The sequence below is a fragment of the Pan paniscus genome, chromosome 19 (genome assembly GCF_029289425.2).
Source record: "Pan paniscus chromosome 19, NHGRI_mPanPan1-v2.0_pri, whole genome shotgun sequence".
NCBI classification, from domain to species: domain Eukaryota; kingdom Metazoa; phylum Chordata; class Mammalia; order Primates; family Hominidae; genus Pan; species Pan paniscus.
The window spans coordinates 36,657,922-36,676,024 of NC_073268.2; the positions used below are offsets into that span (position 1 = coordinate 36,657,922).

Here is an 18,103-nt window from a genome sequence, read left to right on the forward strand (position 1 = left end):
CCAGCATGGACAACATGGTGAAACCCAGTCTCTACCAAAAACACAAAAATATTAGCTGGGTGTGGTGGTGCATGCCTGTAGTCCCAGCTACTCAGGAGGCTGAGGTGGGAGGATCGCTTGAGCCTGGGAGGCAGAAGTTGCAATGAGCAGAGATCGTGCCACTCCGCTCCAGTCTTGGTGACAGAATGAGACTCCATCTCAAAAATAAATAAATAAATAAAAGAAATGAAATTATAAGAAATTACCACTTTTTCATGTAAGAAGTGATCAATTCCATTATAAGGGAAGGAATTCTTCCCCCCGTAGGAAATAATCCTACCTGCCATTCCACCAAAGCTTACCTAGTGCTAAAGGATGAGGTGTTAGTAAGACCAACATCTCAGAGGCCTCTCTGTGCCAATAGCCTTCCTTCCTTTCCCTTCCAAAAACCTCAAGTGACTAGTTCAGAGGCCTGTCTGGAATAATGGCATCATCTAATATCACTGGCCTTCTGGAACCTGGGCATTTTCCAGCGTGTTCCATACTGTCAATATTCCCCCAGCTTCCTGGACTCCTGTCACAAGCTGGAAAAGTGAGAGGATGGACAGGGATTAACCAGAGAGCTCCCTGCTGAGGAAAAAATCTCCCAGATGCTGAAAGTGAGGCCATGTGGCTTGGCCAAATAAAACCTGGCTCCGTGGTGCCTCTATCTTAGCAGCCACCCTGCTGATGAACTGCCACCTTGGACTTGGGACCAGAAAGAGGTGGGTTGGGTGAAGAGGCACCACACAGAGTGATGTAACAGCAAGATCAGGTCACCCACAGGCCCTGGCAGTCACAGTCATAAATTAGCTAACTGTACGCAAGCTGGGGACACTCCCTTTGGAAACCAAAAAAAAAAAAAAAAAAAAAGAGACCTTTATGCAAAAACAACTCTCTGGATGGCATGGGGTGAGTATAAATACTTCTTGGCTGCCAGTGTGTTCATAACTTTGTAGCGAGTCGAAAACTGAGGCTCTGGCCCCAGAGAACTCAGCCTCATTGCTGCTTTAAAATCTCTCGGCCACCTTTGGTGAGGGGACTGGGCAGTTCTAGACAGTCCCGAAGTTCTCAAGGCACAGGTCTCTTCCCGGTTTGACTGTCCTTACCCTGGGGAGGCAGTGCAGCCAGCTGCAAGGTGAGTTGCCTTCATTTCTGGGGAAGCGGCTGTTTTGAGAGGGTTTTGTTTCTTCCTCTTTGAGAAGGCTCAGAAAATTGTGGGAATTTTCTGCCTACAGAGAGAAGGTGTTGGAAAGTCTAGGTAAAGAAATGCCGACATGAGGTTTGGTCATTTTAACATGGCATCTTGATCAGATTTCTTTTCTGCAAATATTAGCTGTGGTTGTTACATGACAAGGAAAAACTTTCTGAAAAGTTCAAAATGGGAGTTTGTATCTGCTAAGAATTTTTTTTAACAGATTATCTTATCAGTCCTTATAACATGTAACCTCCCCACAAATCCTGGTAAGGTGGATATATTAAACCCATTTTATGGATGAATAAATGAGTTTCAGTTAAATAACTTGATCCAGGACACATAACTGGTAGAGCTAGGATTCCAGGATTTGAACCCAGGTCTGTGGGGCTATAAGTTCTTTTCTTTCTTTCCCTCTTTCCTTCCTTTCCTTCCTGTCCTTTCCTCCCTTCCCCTCCCTTCCCTGTTCCCTTCCCTTCCCTTTCTTTTTTTTTTTTTTTTTTGGAAACAGCCTTGACTGCCAAGCCTCAAGCAATCCTTCTGCCTCAGCCTCCCGAGTAGCTGGGACTACAGGCACAAGACACCATGCCTGCCTGGCTAATTTTTCAATTTTTTGTAGTCAAGGTCTCCCTATGTTGCCCAGGCTGAACTCGAACTCTTGGGCTCAAGCGATCCTCCTGCCTTGGTCTCCCGAAATACTGGGATTACAGGCGTGAGCCACTGCACTTGGCCTAAAATTCTTACATGGACTATATTCACTACACTGTCTTCTAAAGACAGAGTTTTTGCCTCTTTGATCTTCCTCTTGTCTGTTTCAAAGGAGATGATCTCAGATTTCGAGGGATGAGTGCATTTTTCACAAATATTTCCTCCCCACATAATAAAAGAGGAGCAAGTAATAATGCTGAGTTAGAACAACAACTGCAAAATCTTTAAAAGAAAGGTAGCTACAGCTTGAGTGCTTTCCCCAGTAACAGACCTAAAACTACAGTTGATAATGAGAGCTGCTGGGAAGTGTCTTTCAGGGTCAGGCAAAGGCACCCCTGTTTCAACGACCTCCGGGCTCTTCCTCACCCTGCCTGTGGCCAGTGATGAAGCCTGGCTGGGTCTGGTGGGCCAGCAGGTCCCGCTAAGGAGGCTCATGGTGCATACAGTTTGTCCTTGTTAAGTGGCGATGGGGATGGGGGGGTTCATTGTTTTTCCTTAAGATTATTAGGTGGCTTTACAGAATTGAAGTCTGTGTCTGAAGGCTCCCCATTCCAACCCCGAAATAGAGACAGAGGTTGCAAAGCACTGATGAAGGGGCTCACGCTGGCGTTCATATCGATTCCCCAGTGAGCCAACCCCACTGAGAAGCCCTGTTCTGTAAACTCTTCTTCAACCTTCCCTCACCTCTGCTTCCCTTCTTCAGCCCCACAGTGAAGAACATCTGAGCTCAAATCCAGATAAGTGACATAAGTGACCTGCTTTGCAAAGCCATAGAGATGGCCTGTCCTTGGAAATTTCTGTTCAAGACCAAATTCCACCAGTATGCAATGAATGGGGAAAAAGACATCAACAACAATGTGGAGAAAGCCCCCTGTGCCACCTCCAGGTGAGTTTTCCCCGGGGGAACCTCCTGCTTGTCTCCTTGGGCACCCATGCCCTGTCGGCACCGATGACTCAGAATTCCTCTCTCTGCTCCTCCTCTCTCACCTGAGGTCTGATCTCCTCATTGCTTCTTGAAAGTCCCTGTTGGAATTCAACGCAGCCGCTGATTATTGGGCACCTCGCTGTGCCTGACAGTATGTGAAGAAGGAAGGGACATGGTGCGGGGCTGGCCCTGAAGAAGCTTGGAATCTTTGGGGAAGAATATGGGAAGGAGCTTGGCCTGAGAATGGAAGGCAGTAGAGCCTCGTGGTGGGCACCATGGTGGAGGGGTGGGGGTGGAGGGTCAGCATCCTGGCCTGCGTCCATTCCAATTCACCGCTTGCTAGATGCTTTGAATATCATCCTGGTGAAGGGCATCAGGATGTTAGACAAACTAGTTCCAAGCCCTGTGCTGGCCGCACTAGTTGCCGGGTGCTGCCTCTAGCCGGCTGTGTGATGCAGGGTAAGTTAACCTCTCTGAAACTTAGTGCTCACCTGTGGTATGAGGAACCCAAGGGGGCCCTCACCATAGTGTGCTGAGGATGAAATGAGATCTACAGCACTCAGCACTGTGCCCACACAGAACAGACACTCAGTCCACATCAGGGTTCATCACCATCTACTGAGTACCTGCCCTTGCCAGAGCTACACAGGCCACTTGACAGACTTTGCATCTCAACTGATCTCTGTGGCGGCTCTTTGAAGTTCATATGATTGACTCATTTCACAGATAAGGAAATAGAAGCTCTAAGAGGATTATGACTTCCCCCAGCCTGAATGACCGGTAATTACAGAGTTTACAGAGTTGGAACTTGAGCCCAGATTTGGATTCTTCATGTCCCTCCTCTCTGGGCCCATCCTTCCTCCCAGGGCAGAACCAAGAGAATGAGTCAGTTAATGAACAAGTCAAGGGACAGGCTTGAGGCTCGCTCAGGTGGAAAGACAAAGCAATCTGCAATAACGCAATAGTGCAACTGAAACCAAAGCCCCCATCTACACAAGACCACTACATAGCCACACAACCCCACCGCCCCAGAGGAGCCTTTCCCATGGACTACAAAGGGTAGGGCGCCCCCTGGATGTGTGCAGCATGACGGCCCTGAGTGTATCTGTCAGAGGCGGCAAAAAATGCCAGTGGCTAAGAGGATGGGCTTGGGGATGAGCAAGTGGCTTTGCCACTCAGTAGCCCTGTAACCTTTGGCAAGTCCCCTAGCCTCTGAGCCTCCATTTCCTCCTCTATAAGAAGAGGGTAACAATGGTGATTTCCTGGAGTTGGAGGAAGGAGTAAATGAGCTTTCCCATGTGAGCAACTTAGCACAGGGCCTGACCTGGAGTAAGTGCTCAGCAAATGGCACTGTTGGCATTGCTATCATTAGTGGTGGTGTTGGCAGTTAGGAGGTGATGGAGCAAAATTGAACAGAGTTCCCTCTAGGGGCTTCACAGAAGTCAGGTGGACTCTGTGGCCTTTGAAGTATGGGTAGAATGTAGACAGGTGCAGAGGAGTAGCAAGGACATTCAGGAAGAGGGGAGAGGTGAGCAGAGGCTCAGAGGCGGAAATGAGCCTGACTGTGCTTGGCCAGGAGTGGGCTGGGGGCTGGGATAGGCAAAGCCAGGCCAGAGCACAAGGGCTTGAATGCAGGGTAGGAGATTTGGACTCACTCTCCCTGGCAGTAGGGAGCCATTGTAGGTTCTTGAGCAGGACAGTCTAGCTGTGGTGTGGTAGGTGAATTGGAGGAGAGGACTTTGAAACCAGGCAGTCTGGGCTATGGCAACTGAGGTGGCTAAGAGAACAAGAGGTGAGAACACAGAGTTGATGGCCTCTAGATGTCCAGATTCTAAGGGCTGTAGAGGGGCAGCGGCTTCGCCCCTTCCTTCTCTTCATCTCATCATTGCAGCCACTGCCAGCTGACCTCCCTGACTCCAGCTCCCCACACTGGTTCTGAGCTCTCTCTTGCCAACTGGACTTCTAGCAAGTCACGCCCCTATTCTAGAGCCTGCAGTGGCTCCCCATTGCCTGTCACCACATTAAAGCTTCCACAGAGTTCTGAGCGAGCACCCTACCCAAATGGAGAGCCCATCCCACCTGCCCATCCCAGCCTTCCTCAGCTCCCCAGTGCCTGTGCATAGCACATTCCTCCCTCAGCTCATCCAGACCCAACTCATCCCCTATTTTTTTCTTTTCTATTTTTATTTTTTATTATTATTATTTTTAGACAGGGTCTCACTCTGTTGCCCAGACCTCAGTGTAGTGGCTCCATCTCAGCTCACTGCACTGCAACCTCCACATGCCAGGTTCAAGCGATTCTCCCACCTCAGCCTCCCGAGTAGCTGGGACTACTGGCATGTGCCACCACGCCTGGTTAATTTTTGTATTTTTAGTAGAGACGGGGTTTCACCATATTGGCCAGGCTGGTCTCGAACCCCTGACCTCAAGCAATTCTCCTGCCTTGGCCTCCCAAAGTGCTATTACAGGTGTGAGCCACCGCACCTAGGCTTCTTTTTTCTTTTCTTTTCTCTCTTTCTCTCTCTCTTTTAAAGCTGAGAATCTTGCTATGTTGTCCAGGCTGCCCTCGAACTCTGGGCCCTAGTGATCTATCCGCTGTCTTTCCGGATCACCCTGAATCTCCCAAAACCCTTACGGTGTTGGCTGCAGCCTTTAACCCTCATCCCCACACCCTCTAATAGCATTGCCAGTTATCCCTGTCTTTGGGGGCTGACTTGTGTCTTTGGACCATTCAGGAAATATGAGTTCAGACTCCAGGGAGGGCCCTGAGCTGCAGTGGACCTGTGACAAACCAGCTAACTTGACCATGTTTTTCCCCTTCCTCTTCATGCTGGGGTGGGCTGGCGGAAAAGATCTAGTCAGATAGAAGAGGGGATGAAGAAAAAAATATCACACATCAATTCATTCAACTCTCCCAACGATCCACAAGGAAGGAATTTTAGTTATCCCATTTTAAAGATGAGGACCCTGAAGCCCAGAAAGTTAAAGTAATTTTCAAGATCTCATAATTAGCAAATGACAGAGCCGGGATTCAGATCCAGGCAGTCCGGAGGGACCCCTGCATGGGGCTGCCACCTTTGTGTCCTGGGCATGTCACATTCCATTGACGAGTACATGCAGATGCCCACTCCCCTGGCTCTGTGCTGGGAGTTAAGATATCCATGAAACCCTTCTGCTCATCAGTGAATTGTTTGAGCCACTTGTTACTTACATACACCACTGCTAAAAACAATAGATAACATTTATAAGGTCCTTATTACAGTGTCAATAATGAGACAGGAAATATTATCCTTGTTTTATAAGATTGAGTGACTTACTGGAGGTCAATTCCTGGAAAATGGTGGAGCTAAGGTTTGAATCAAGTCCAAACTCATAACATCTACACTATCTGTGCTCTCCCAGAGGGCCTACTGTGTGCTGCACTGTTCAAGAGACAGACAAAAATGACCCAGTTCCTGCTGTCAGGAAGGAAATGGGGAAACGGATGTCTTCCTCGCTGGTTTGGGAGACGTACATGAAGAATGCGAGTTGGAGAAATTGTGTCAGGAGTAGGTGGGATAGAGAGTAGACAGGAGGTCGTAGTTGTGGGTGTACTGGGACCGTGCTAGAGGCCTCTGCTGGGGAGACTGCAGAGGTGCCTGGGCAGGCTGTAGTGTGGGGAGGAGTTGGGGGGAGGAGGTGGGTCCACCCAGAGTGCAACATCCACTCAGGTGAGGGAGGGGTGATGTTACTGGAAGAGGAAGCAGCCGTGCAGAGGGGATTTCATCCTGAAAGCAATGAGAGCCAATGAATATATTTTGATTTTAAAAAGTAATTTTCTAATCTGTTCAGGTGTCATGAAACCAAGAGCCTATTCTAAGTGACTGGTGATTCTATACCTTCGTAAACAATTAGGAAATGAGCATGGTGTGTGTGTGTGTGTGTGCGTGTGTATGTACGCATGTGTGTATTTTAGGGACAAAGGCAAATGTGGGAGCATCTAGGTGAAGACACATGGAATTCAGAACCAAGTCGAGCTATGTGTTGCTTGCTGGGCTGCAGTTGGCTAGAAATAAATATGTGCCCTCTTTCATTCTGCTTTAACTGGAGTTCGGGATTTAATGTGCTTGCATACTGCCAGAAGGGCCCCCTGCATGTTGAGGTCCAGGGCTGCTGCCCCATCTGGGTCTGGACCCTACCTGTTTTCTTGCTTGAGATAAGGAGCACCTTACAGGCGGAGCAAAGCCAGGAGGCTCCGCGCAGTCCAGGTAGCAAGGACAAGGGGCCTGCAAGGCACCGGAAGGGGCTTACGATCCCTCCTGCAATATTCCTACTAGAAGTCACCCCCAACCCAGTGCTTTCTTTGGTTTCTTTTCTGGAATCGCACAGAACATGCTGTATGTAACAAGTAATATAACACTTCCCGGGACAGCCTTGTGAGGTGGTGTGAGCTTAGGCTGGGCTGTGGTCCTGGGGCTGCTGTGTGGCCCTGGACAAGATCCTTAATCTCTCTGGCCCCAGCTAATGCCTCAATAAAGTGGAGATGACAACGTAGAGCTGTCTGCTTAACGAGACTGGACGAAATGACAGAAAGGAAATTTGCTCTGTAAACTAGAAAGCACCGCGCAATGGTGGTAATTATCATAAGCTTTATTGCGATTTTATGGGGAATAAACACGAGGCCCAACACGACCCGGGCCTCTTAGCCCAAACACAGTCCAGTGCCATCCAAACTCCGCGGCAGACGCCGGCTGCGGGCCCCTGGGTGCTTGGGTCCCGGGATCGCCGGGGAAGGCAGGGAAGGAGGGGCGGCTCGGCCCGGGACATCGCATGGGTGAAGAGCCCCCGCCGCTGCTGGGCTCGCCCCGCCCCCGGGGCGGGGGCTGCAGGCTCCGAGCGATAAAGCGCGGGCGCTGGGAGGCGCGGGGAGCCAGCGGAGCTGCGCCTAAGGAGCCGGGCCATGCGCGAGGGGCTGGGCGCGGCGTGCGAGGCCGCCGGGCCCCGGCTGTGTAGGCTGCTCTGCAGGATCCTCCGGCCGAAGCCTGACTGCTGCCCGCGCAGAGCCAGGTACCCCGCGGGCCGAAGTCCGCCCTGGGAGGGAAGCGGTGGGCTCCGAGCCCGGGCGGGGCCCCATCTCTCTCTGGGAGAAATCGGAGGGCGGGGATGTGCGCTCTGTGGGATTCCTGAGGGTTTACTAAAAGCGTTTTCCTCGTTTAGAACGCTTGAGAGGTCGCAATTCAGGAGCCCAGGCGGCCCAGAGAAACCCCCCATGCACTATGAGAGGCGTCTATGCGGGTTCAGTTGCGCTGCGAATGTTTCAGCACTTGGGAGCTTTTGAAATTTTTCAGCACTGGGGTTGAAAGTTGCTACACTCTTTGGATCAAATATGGTTAAGAGAGCAAGGAGGTTCTTGTTTCACAAATGAGATCCATTTCCCAGGGCGCCATCCCCCCCACCCTCCCCATCTGTCCCCACCACCACCCTTGGTGTAAGGCGAGGTAAACAGGCAGGGAGGCGTCGGAACCGCAGGGGAATCTGGCCCCCAGGTCAGCCCAGGCAAGCCACAGTCTGCAGCTGTGACCGGCTCGGCTGGTCAAGGGCTTGTAGAAAGTTCTGGGTCTAAGCAAGCCACCACACTCACAGCACTCCCCACGCCCCCGACCCCTTTTTTTGATAGGGTCTCACTCTGTCACCCAGGCGACAGTGGCGCCGTCTCGGTTCACCGTAGCCTCCACCTCCAGGGCTCAGGTGATCCTCCCACCTTAGCCTCCTGAGTAGCTGGGACTACAGGCGCGCATCACCACACACTTGGCACCTTTTTTTTTTTTTTTTTTTTTTTTTTGTAGGGTTTCACCATGTTGCCCAGGCTTGTCTTGAACTCCTGGGCTCGAGTGATCCGCCCACCTCGGCCTTCCAAAGTGCTGAGATGACAGGTGTCAGCCACCGCGCCCAGCTGCCAGCACTCTCTTCGAATGCAGGTCCTTGAGGGTCCTCAGGACCCCGCACGGCTGTGGGTTTAGTCAAATTGCACGAGCGTCTGCGGGGTCAGAATTAACAATGTGATAATTTGGAAAGAAGTGTCCAGATTCTGAAGGTGCTCACCTGGAGTCTGGTCACCCTGTCACCCTGTCTCCCAGCAGCCAGCCAGAAGAAATGGTGTGGGAGGGGACTTGGGCAAAACTTTGTTTATTCATTTTTCAAATTTAAAGAATTGTCCAATTATGAAAGGAATTCATTGTCACTGTAAAAAGTTGGAAGATGAGGAAAAGTATAAGAAAAGTTAAATTGCCTATGATCTTATCACTTAATGCTAGTCACTGTTAACATTTACTAACATTCCCTCGAGGTGTTTTTCCGTGCTTGTACGCACACACACACACACAGCCAGCATCAGACTGTGTATACAGTTTAAGGCATTATTTATATGAGGGCAAAACTAGACACAGTCTAACATCCAGCCATGGACAATGGGACCAGGCTAATCGTGGCCCATCTGTAGAGTGGATTTTTAGCCAACTTTTAAAAGTGATACTTTTTAATATATGGGGTAAAACGATTATGTTAAATGTACAAAGACATTGCTTCTCAATCTAAACAGTACTGTAGATGTTTCTGGTCTGAAGCTTCTGAAATTGTCCAACTCTACTTCCAGAAGTAAGTGAGAGGAAGCAAGAATGGGTGCAGGGTGGGTGCTGGGGTGAGGGTGAATGGCAAAAGAGCAAGAGGGGCAGTTGTCCCCTGGGGACCCCATCCCCCATACATCTTCCTATTGAAGCAGCCCCATGATGACTGCTCAGCCATGGCTTATCTGTTCTGAATATCCAGATTGCCATATATATATATATATATATATATTTTTTTTTTTTTTTTTCTGGCAGGCCACACCAGTCTAGACCAGAGGGGTGTGTTAAAGAAAAAAGTATTCAATGATACTTGTTAAAGAACAGTATGGAAGTCTTTATTTAGGACCATCTCAATAGGTACAGGGACCTACTGCAGTGGGGTCTGGCAGTGGAGGAGAGAGATTGGGCCCAAATCCAAATACAGCAGGAGCAAGTGGGAATTTATAGCCAAGGATCAGGGTGGGGTCTGTGGATGGAAAATTACCAAGAAAAACTTCAGGCATAGGGGGAATTCTGCCTCACCCAACCTAACAGGATTCTTGCTTAGGACAGGCTAAGGTGATCAGACATCGCCTGGGGGAGGATGGAGGATGAGGACCCTGATCAGATGGGGAGGACGACAAGCTATCAAGGACGGAGGGTTCTTGTTAAACTGACTAAGTAGGGATTCTTTTGCTAAAACTGCATTTTTACAAGGAAATGCTTGGATGGGCCCCGCGGAAGATTCAGAAGTCTGAGTAAAGTTTGGCTAAGCAAAGCATCTTTGCCAGTTGGCAATGGTTGGTCACATGGAAGGCCCTTTACAGGGTTGTGGAATCCCTTGATTCAGATATAAGTTGCTTTCTGATACATACGTACATCCTCTTTTAAGACAGTATCTCTTTATAGTAAAAAATCACTTACTGCTACTATGTAATGTATATAATTAATTATATAATGGTAACATATAGTCATTTTTTTCTATAATAAAAGCAATACATGGTCATTTATCGCATTTCAACATCATAGATACATATCAAGTAGAAAATGTGAGACCCTCATAATAGTCTCTAACCACCTCTCCCTCAGATGCACAAGCATGCATACCCTGGAAAATACTGCCAAGAACATGGAACACAATATGCTTTCAAACCAAGGTGCCCTGGTGGGATGATTCTTCCTAGGGGAGGCATGTGTGAGTGGTGACTATTCAGTTCGCCTGAATGAACCTGAAATCCCAAACCAGGACAAACCGTTTCTGACCAGTTTCAGAATACTGAATTTTTAAGTAATCTTTAATTTAAAAAATTACTTTAAGTAATGTTTAATTTAATTTGTAAGTAATCTGTAATTTAATGCTAATTTTTACAATACTTGTTTTTACCTTGGTGAAGGTAAGTTGACATCTTAGATTTGTTTTAAAATAATGATGGGGGCAGGGAAGGTATAGGTGAAACAAGATCGGCCGTGGATTGATCACTGTTGAATTGGGTTGAATCTGGGTGAAGGGCCCATGGAAGAACATTTTCTGTAATAGAAATGTAGAATAAGTAAATAAACCAAGATAAATCAAGTGTTTTAAATAAAAAAAGCTTAAGTCATGAAAAACAAGTGGCTGGGGCTGGGCGCGGTGGCTCCTGCCTGTAATCCCAGCACTTTGGGAGGCTAAGGTGGGAGGATCACTTGAGGCCAGGAGTTTGAGGCCAGCCTGGGCAACATGGTGAAACCCCATCTCTACCAAAAATACAGAAATTAGCCGGGTGTGGTGGTGTGCGCCTGTAGTCCCTGCTACCCAAGAGCTGAGGTGGGAGGTTCACTTGAACCTGAGAAGTGGAGGTTGCAGAAAGCTGAGATCATGCCACTGCACTCCAGCCTGAATGACAGTGCAAGGCTCTGTTTCAAAAAATATAAATCAATCAGTCAATCAATCAACCAATCCAAGTGGCTGCTGGGCAGTGCTGCTAGTCTGGGAGGCAGAGTTGTTGGAGCCATTCTCTGCCCACCCAGCCCCTGTGCCACATTTGTACTTGGCTTTTCCAGAGGGTGAAGGAGCATTTTCCAGATCCTCTATGGGCTGCTGTTTGGGCCAGTAGCTTTGGCTCAGCTCTGCTCATGCCCTTTTGGCTCTGCAGGAGGAAGAAGATAAGAGGAAGAGGGAAGGTGGGGATGGGGAGGCAGTTGGTCAGACCGACCGTGAACAATTCACTCCCACCCTCTGGACTCAGTTTCCCTATTTGTCAAATGAGGTTACTGGCAGAGGGAACTCCAAGATGCCCCTCCACCCTTGGATACCGCATCTCATGCTAGCTGTTTCCTTTCACAGTCCAGTGACACAGGATGACCTTCAGTATCACAACCTCAGCAAGCAGCAGAATGAGTCCCCGCAGCCCCTCGTGGAGACGGGAAAGGTCAGTGAGTCACATGGGTGTGGGAAGCCCCTTCCTCCCTGGTCCAGGCAGATGCAGACATAGCAGCATGTTAGAGGCTGGGCTGGAGAGGGCAGGAAGCCAGGGTTTGGATGGAGAGTGGAGAGTCCCAGACCCGGGGTGTTGGGGGGAACAGGTGGGAATGAGGAAGGGCTTTGGGAGAGTGGGACAACCCCCAGTGGTCGGGAGTGGTGGCCCCCAAGGTGCACTGACAGCTAGCTTCTATCTCCTGGGTTCCATACCATTCTAGAGAGGTGGGCAGAGAAATGGGTAGGAGTGGGAGAGAGGGTGGCTTATATGTCCTTACTGCTCCCAGGGAAGGAATGCAGTGGTGCCTTTCTGTTCTCAGTAGTATTGGCTCTGACAGTCATCCTTCTCACCTCCAACTTAGTCTTTAGTCCCTCCTACAGCAGTTCCTCTGAGGAAGCATTTGGCAAGGCCCTGGGTGAGGAGAGGACCCTGGCCAGTGGCCCAGGCACCTGGAGCTCTTAGCAGGCACTGGCCCAGGTCGCCCGGGGGCTGGAAACAGAGGAGGGACATGGAGGGACACCCTGCCCTGTGTGGCCACCCATAGATCCTTCCCCACTCTAAGACAAGGCAGGGCCTGGGGTCTAGGAGAGACCTGAGAGAAAACCCTTTTTTTTCCCCTTGCAGAAGTCTCCAGAATCTCTGGTCAAGCTGGATGCAACCCCATTGTCCTCCCCACGGCATGTGAGGATCAAAAACTGGGGCAGCGGGATGACTTTCCAAGACACACTTCACCATAAAGCCAAAGGGGTAAGTCTGGGGATTCAGGGAGAACCACCTTTGTCCCAAGCTGGTGAAGCTGCCAGGGCTTTGTGGATCAAACAGGTGTCCCCCTGGGCAAACCAAACAATCATCTGCTTGGGCAAAGGGGTCTGGGAACAGAGACATTCCTCACAGATTACAGTAGGAAGTAAATGATGCCAACTCCCTGTTAACCACCCCAGTAAATAATGGATAATCCAGAAGGTCAAATAAATGATTGCAGAAACAAATTCATATCTTTCTTAGCCGGATTTCAGGATAATGTCAGGGAGAATTTTCTAACAGAACTGCTCAGAGCTGGACTGTATTACATCAGGAGGTAGTGAGCTCCCTGTCACTGGAAGGATTTAAATGCAATTTGATAGATTGCAGAGGGGTTCACGTATCCTGTGAGTGGTTGGACTAAATGTCTTTTCAGGCTTCTTTCTGTCATGTAAGTTTTTAATTCTAACTTCAGGATACATTCTATGGTTGTAAAGTGGGAAAGAATGGACAATTTCAGGACCATGAAAGCAAAATTATTTCCCACATGCCCCCAAACCACCACAGTTAACATTCGGGTGTACTTCATTCGTGTGTGTGTGTGTGTGTGTGCACGCGTGTGCCTTCCTATGTCTCATTTCAGTTTGTTTTGGCCAAATACCAATATCATGTTCCCATAGGAGCCATATTGGATTGACTTTGCTCTGGATCTGGAGCTGGCTGGGGAGCAGGGCCAGAGACTGAGTCCGGAGTAGGGGGAAAAACCTGACTCACACCCACTGGGGTTCAGCCAGTGGAAGAGAGGAGATCTAGGTGGGAGAAAGCCAGGTGGACCCCAAGGAGGAAGTGCCACAGGGGTGGAGAAGAGATGCAGGGAGCCGGAGCAGCCAGAGAGGAGCCAGGTGGCCAGGAGAGCTGGCCCCAGAGGAGGGTGGCAAGAGGCCGAATGGCCCACCCTCACCGCCTGCCTCTCTCTTTCCAGATTTTAACTTGCAGGTCCAAATCTTGCCTGGGGTCCATTATGACTCCCAAAAGTTTGACCAGAGGACCCAGGGACAAGCCTACCCCTCCAGATGAGCTTCTACCTCAAGCTATCGAATTTGTCAACCAATATTACGGCTCCTTCAAAGAGTAAGGCTTGCCTCCTGCAGGGTCGCTGCCTCCTGCCCTTCCTCCTGCTCTCCTGTCTCTACCCATCACCCTCTGATCCTAGCTAGATCCCTTTCCTTTCCAGATTTGTGGTGTTAAATCACTATGATTTTGCAGAGCGAGAATCACGGTTTTCTAGGGGAGAAGACCCTGGAGCAGGTTCTCATAATTGTGGGATAACGTTGTACATAGCGATACCAGTTAAAAGTGACTGAATTTGAACCCTGGCTCCCGCATTGTGTCTGAACGTCCTCATCATATTAATGGCAAAAACTGCAACTACTTTTGCACCAACCTAATATAAAATGGGGATAATAATAGAAGGTGGCTCATGAGATTTTTGTGAGGATTCAGTAAGTTCAGAACAGTGTCCTGGCATCCAGAGACCTTGATTATGAATTAATATGGACCCTTTAATTATGAAATGTTTGAGACAGAAAGGATCTCTGAGACCACCTAGTCAGGCCCCTACTCCTACAGGTGTGAACATGGAAGCTGGTGACATACCTGAAGTCACCTCATTCCAGCTAGAAGCCAGGCCACCTGACTAGGAGAGGGCAGGCCATTGCTCTTTGCCCTGACCCTGGTGGGGTTCTACATTTCTGGAGTTCTCTTCTTTTTTCTACCCAGTGAGGCTTCCCTGAGGACCATGCTAGACATCCTTCATTTCTATGGCCAATTGGTCATTTGGTTGACAGACACACATCAGGCGCTGAGTATGCCTCAGCCTTGTGTCAGACACTGGAATACAAAGATTTTTGATTGTCATTTGCCAATTTTATTGCCAACGTATACAATTTTAATCATCCAAAGAGAGGTTGTATAGCATTGTGGCCTTCCCAGGTTCAAATCCTAGCTGTGCCCCTTACGAGCTGAGTAACCCTGGGCAAGTTACTTTGTCTCTCTACGCCTTGATTTTCTTACCGAAAATGGTGATAATAATAGTACCCACCTTGCAGGAGGAGGGTAGTTGGCGGGAGTTTATAAAGATGAAAGGAGTTAAAGAATATAGAGCTAGGAACAATGCCTGGGCCACAGTAAGCACGACATAAGTATTAGCCATTTTCATGTTTTTAGAACACTGCGTTGTCCAAATAAAATATGTGGCTATGTAATTTAGGCCCCTTTAAAACTTTTAAAACAAAAATGTATGAAGAGATTGTAAGAAAGAATGTCTGAAAGAAATAGATTGTTTTCTTTTTGTTTGTTTGTTTGTTTTTATTTTTGTTTTTTGAGATGGAGTTTTGCTCTTGTTGCCCAGGCTGGAGTGCAGTGGCACGATCTTGGCTCACTTCAACCTCCGCCTCCCGGGTTTAAGCGATTCTCCTGCCTCGGCCTCCTGAGTAGCTAGGACTATAGGTGTGCGCCACTACACCTGGCTAATTTTTTTTTTTTTTTTTTTTTAGTTGAGATGGGGTTTCATCATGTTGGCCAGGCTGGTCTCAATCCCCTGACCTTGTGATCCACCCACCTCAGCCTCCCAAAGTGCTGGGATTACAGGTGTGAGCCACCGAGCCCGGCCCAGAAATGGATTGTTTTCTAGGCTGGAAGGGGAGTGTTGCTATTAGGGGAGAGCCTCACACAGCACTGCACCACACAAAGTGAGCCACAGACACTTGTACCTGGGACTCCCTGGCGGAAAGAGTGGCTTCTGGTGGTACCACCTCCACTTTTCTTTGTCTTTTTTTTTTTTTTTTTTTTTTTGAGACTCGGTCTTGCTCTGTCTCCCAGGCTGGAGCGCAGTGGCACAATCTCTGCTCACTGCAGCCTCGATCTCCTGGATCAAGTAATCCTCCCACCACAGCTTCCTGAGGAGCTGGGACGATCAAGTAATCCTCCCACCACAGCTTCCTGAGGAGCTGGGACCACAGGTGTGCACCACTATGCTTAGCTAATTTTTTAAATTTTTAGTAGAGAAGGGTCTCACTATGTTGCCCAGGCTGGTCTTGAACTCCTGAGCTCAAGCGATCCTCCTGCCTTGGCCTCCCAAAGTGCTGGGATTACAGGTGTGTGCCGCTGCACCTGGCCCACCTCCAGTTTTCTACAACCCTAGAATGTCTGAGCTGGGAGGGACCGTGAGTCTTCAGAAGAGGCCCTCATCTTCCAGGGTCGGTGGTCCTCAACCCTGGCTGCACAGTAGAGTCACCTGGAGAGCCTGCAAAATTCTGATGGCAGGGTCCCTTGAGCCAAGGGCAGCAGAATCTGGGGAGATGGGGACGAGGCAGACATGTGTGTGCTTCAAAAGCTCCCCAGGTGATTCTAATGCACAGCCTGGATTGAGCAGCCTGTTAGGGGCTGCCTGCTTCCTGACTGCAAACTTCACAAGATCCTTGGCCTTTCAGCTCAGTGGTTAATTAATGAGCCTTTTGGGGTCCAGGGATTTTCCTGGATGGGTTTCACTGGGCCACAGTACTTATGTTATTTATTTATTTATTTAGCACAAAGCACATGTGCACCATGACACTATGAGATTGGTATTATTGTTATCCTCATCTTATAGACAAGGCAACTGAAATCCACAGAAGAGATGTACCTTGCTCAAAGTCACACCCTTCGAAGCCCCAGAGTGGGGATTTGAACCTAGGCAGCTGGTGCCCGAGCCCTTGCTTTTCCCATCAATGCTCTAGTACCTAGCTGTGTGGCCTTGCAGGTTCCCAACTCTATTCTGGACCTGGGAGGCCTTGCTGTTGTGTGGAAGGCAATTGGGCGGGTGTTCAGAAGCCCAGCAGGGCTACAGGGCCATGCTTGGTGGTGTTGGAAGCCATTTGCTTCTCCCAGAGGAAAATTGTATTTTTCCAAGTCACAAGTACATACCTTGAACCCCTGCTTCCCTGAGCAAGAGATCCTGGGGGTGTGGATGGGGAATGGCAGCCTCTCCTCACAGGGACCCTGGCAGTCTAAGACATGACCAGCTGAGCAGGTTCAGTGGCCTTTTGTATCTGAAGAATCATAGCATATTTAGAGATTGTGACTTGCTGCATGTTACATTTAAATCTGTTCACTGATGATGAAAGCCACTCCTTTTTTTCAGAGCTCATCGACATCATAGCATTTCTAATGCCTTAGAAAATGACTATGTGAAAATGGCTATCACATCTAAAACTCTGAAGGAATTGGATGTGAATGTAAAAAATAATCCTTTCTTGCATATGCACGTGCTGACCACCATGTGTGTTGGTGGTGTGGGTGTTATGGTGATCATTACTGTTGTCATGCTCGGGTGCAGAGGGGGGAATATTGCTGGAAGCTTTGTTTGGGGAGGGAGGTCTCCCAGCAGTGGGGTGGTTCCCACCTCACCCAGCAGCTCCTTATGGCAGGGGTGTCCTTGGGGATAAATATCATCAGTGTTTTGTCTTTGTGCTTTTTTTCTCTAATCAAGGAAAAGTTGTCGAGACACTCTTCATCCACAGAGAGGCCATTTTGTTCAGAGTTACCCACTCTCCTTAATCAGGAGTTCATTCTTTAAATAGTTTTGATGCTGTTTCAAAAGGCTTTGGTGCTGATTGGAAATCTCAAGGTTGTTGTTGTTGTTGGTGGTGGTGGTGGTGTGTGTGTGTGTGTGTGTGTGTGTGTGTGTGTGTTTCAAAGCCTTTCTGACTGAGTCCCTCCCTCCCTTTGGGATATTTTTGAAGTCTGGGAGGGGAGGAGAGAAGCAAGTTTAGAATTGCATATGGAGTGACTGAATGAGCAATTCTGAGGCTGAGGAACAGCACGGTTTAGAGAGACTATGACGTGGGCAGCTCTTTTCTGGCCAGGCCCTGGGACCCTGCAGACTGAGCTCCGATAGCCAGGTCCCAGTCCTGGCTTGACCAGGCTCCTGAGAAGGGTGGGCAGGCCCTCAACATCTTTGGGCTTACTGTCCCCGTAGGGTGGAAGATGGAAGGTCACGTTGCTGACAGTTAAGAACCTGGGCTTGGCATCAGGGCGACCTGGGTCTGAGTCCTGACTTTGCTCTTTCCTGTACTTATGTTCCTGGGCCTGGTACTTAACCTCCTAGAGCCTTGAGATCCTTGGCTATAAAATAGATGCAAAAATACCTCCCTCCCAGACTCAGTGAGACCCTGCCTGTGGGTTGCTTCACCCAGTGCCTGGCTCATGTGCGTACCCAGTACACCGGAGCTGCCACGGAGGGACTGGCTCATCTCTCAGTCATGGCAAGGCAGGAGGGCACTCTCCTAACTAATGGAGAGGCAGGACATTGCTATGGCTGGATGGGACACTCCTCCCAGGCTTGCAAGTGTCTGAGAAGGATTGCACCCCTTACTGAGATGAATATGATTAAAGAAAAAGCACCTGAAAATAAGCAGTGTTCCCATGGGCTCAGGACTGG

The 18,103-nt window shown here is 49.1% G+C and overlaps 1 protein-coding gene across 2 annotated transcripts in view; it reads left to right on the forward strand.

The window, feature by feature from the left end:
- The first annotated feature begins 7,491 nt into the window (after positions 1 to 7,491).
- Positions 7,492 to 18,103, forward strand: part of NOS2 (nitric oxide synthase 2) — a 37,197-nt gene continuing 26,585 nt past the window's right edge. Inside the window, exons 1-4 of one of the 2 annotated variants that reach the window (XM_034942227.4) lie at positions 7,492 to 7,892; positions 11,751 to 11,835; positions 12,508 to 12,630; positions 13,607 to 13,755. In XM_034942227.4, the coding sequence (XP_034798118.1) occupies positions 7,786 to 7,892; positions 11,751 to 11,835; positions 12,508 to 12,630; positions 13,607 to 13,755 (464 nt within the window). In that variant the 5' untranslated portion in view covers positions 7,492 to 7,785. Of the gene's footprint in view, positions 7,893 to 11,750; positions 11,836 to 12,505; positions 12,631 to 13,606; positions 13,756 to 18,103 lie in introns of those variants that run through there. The other variant, XM_034942228.3, reaches the window with a different exon arrangement.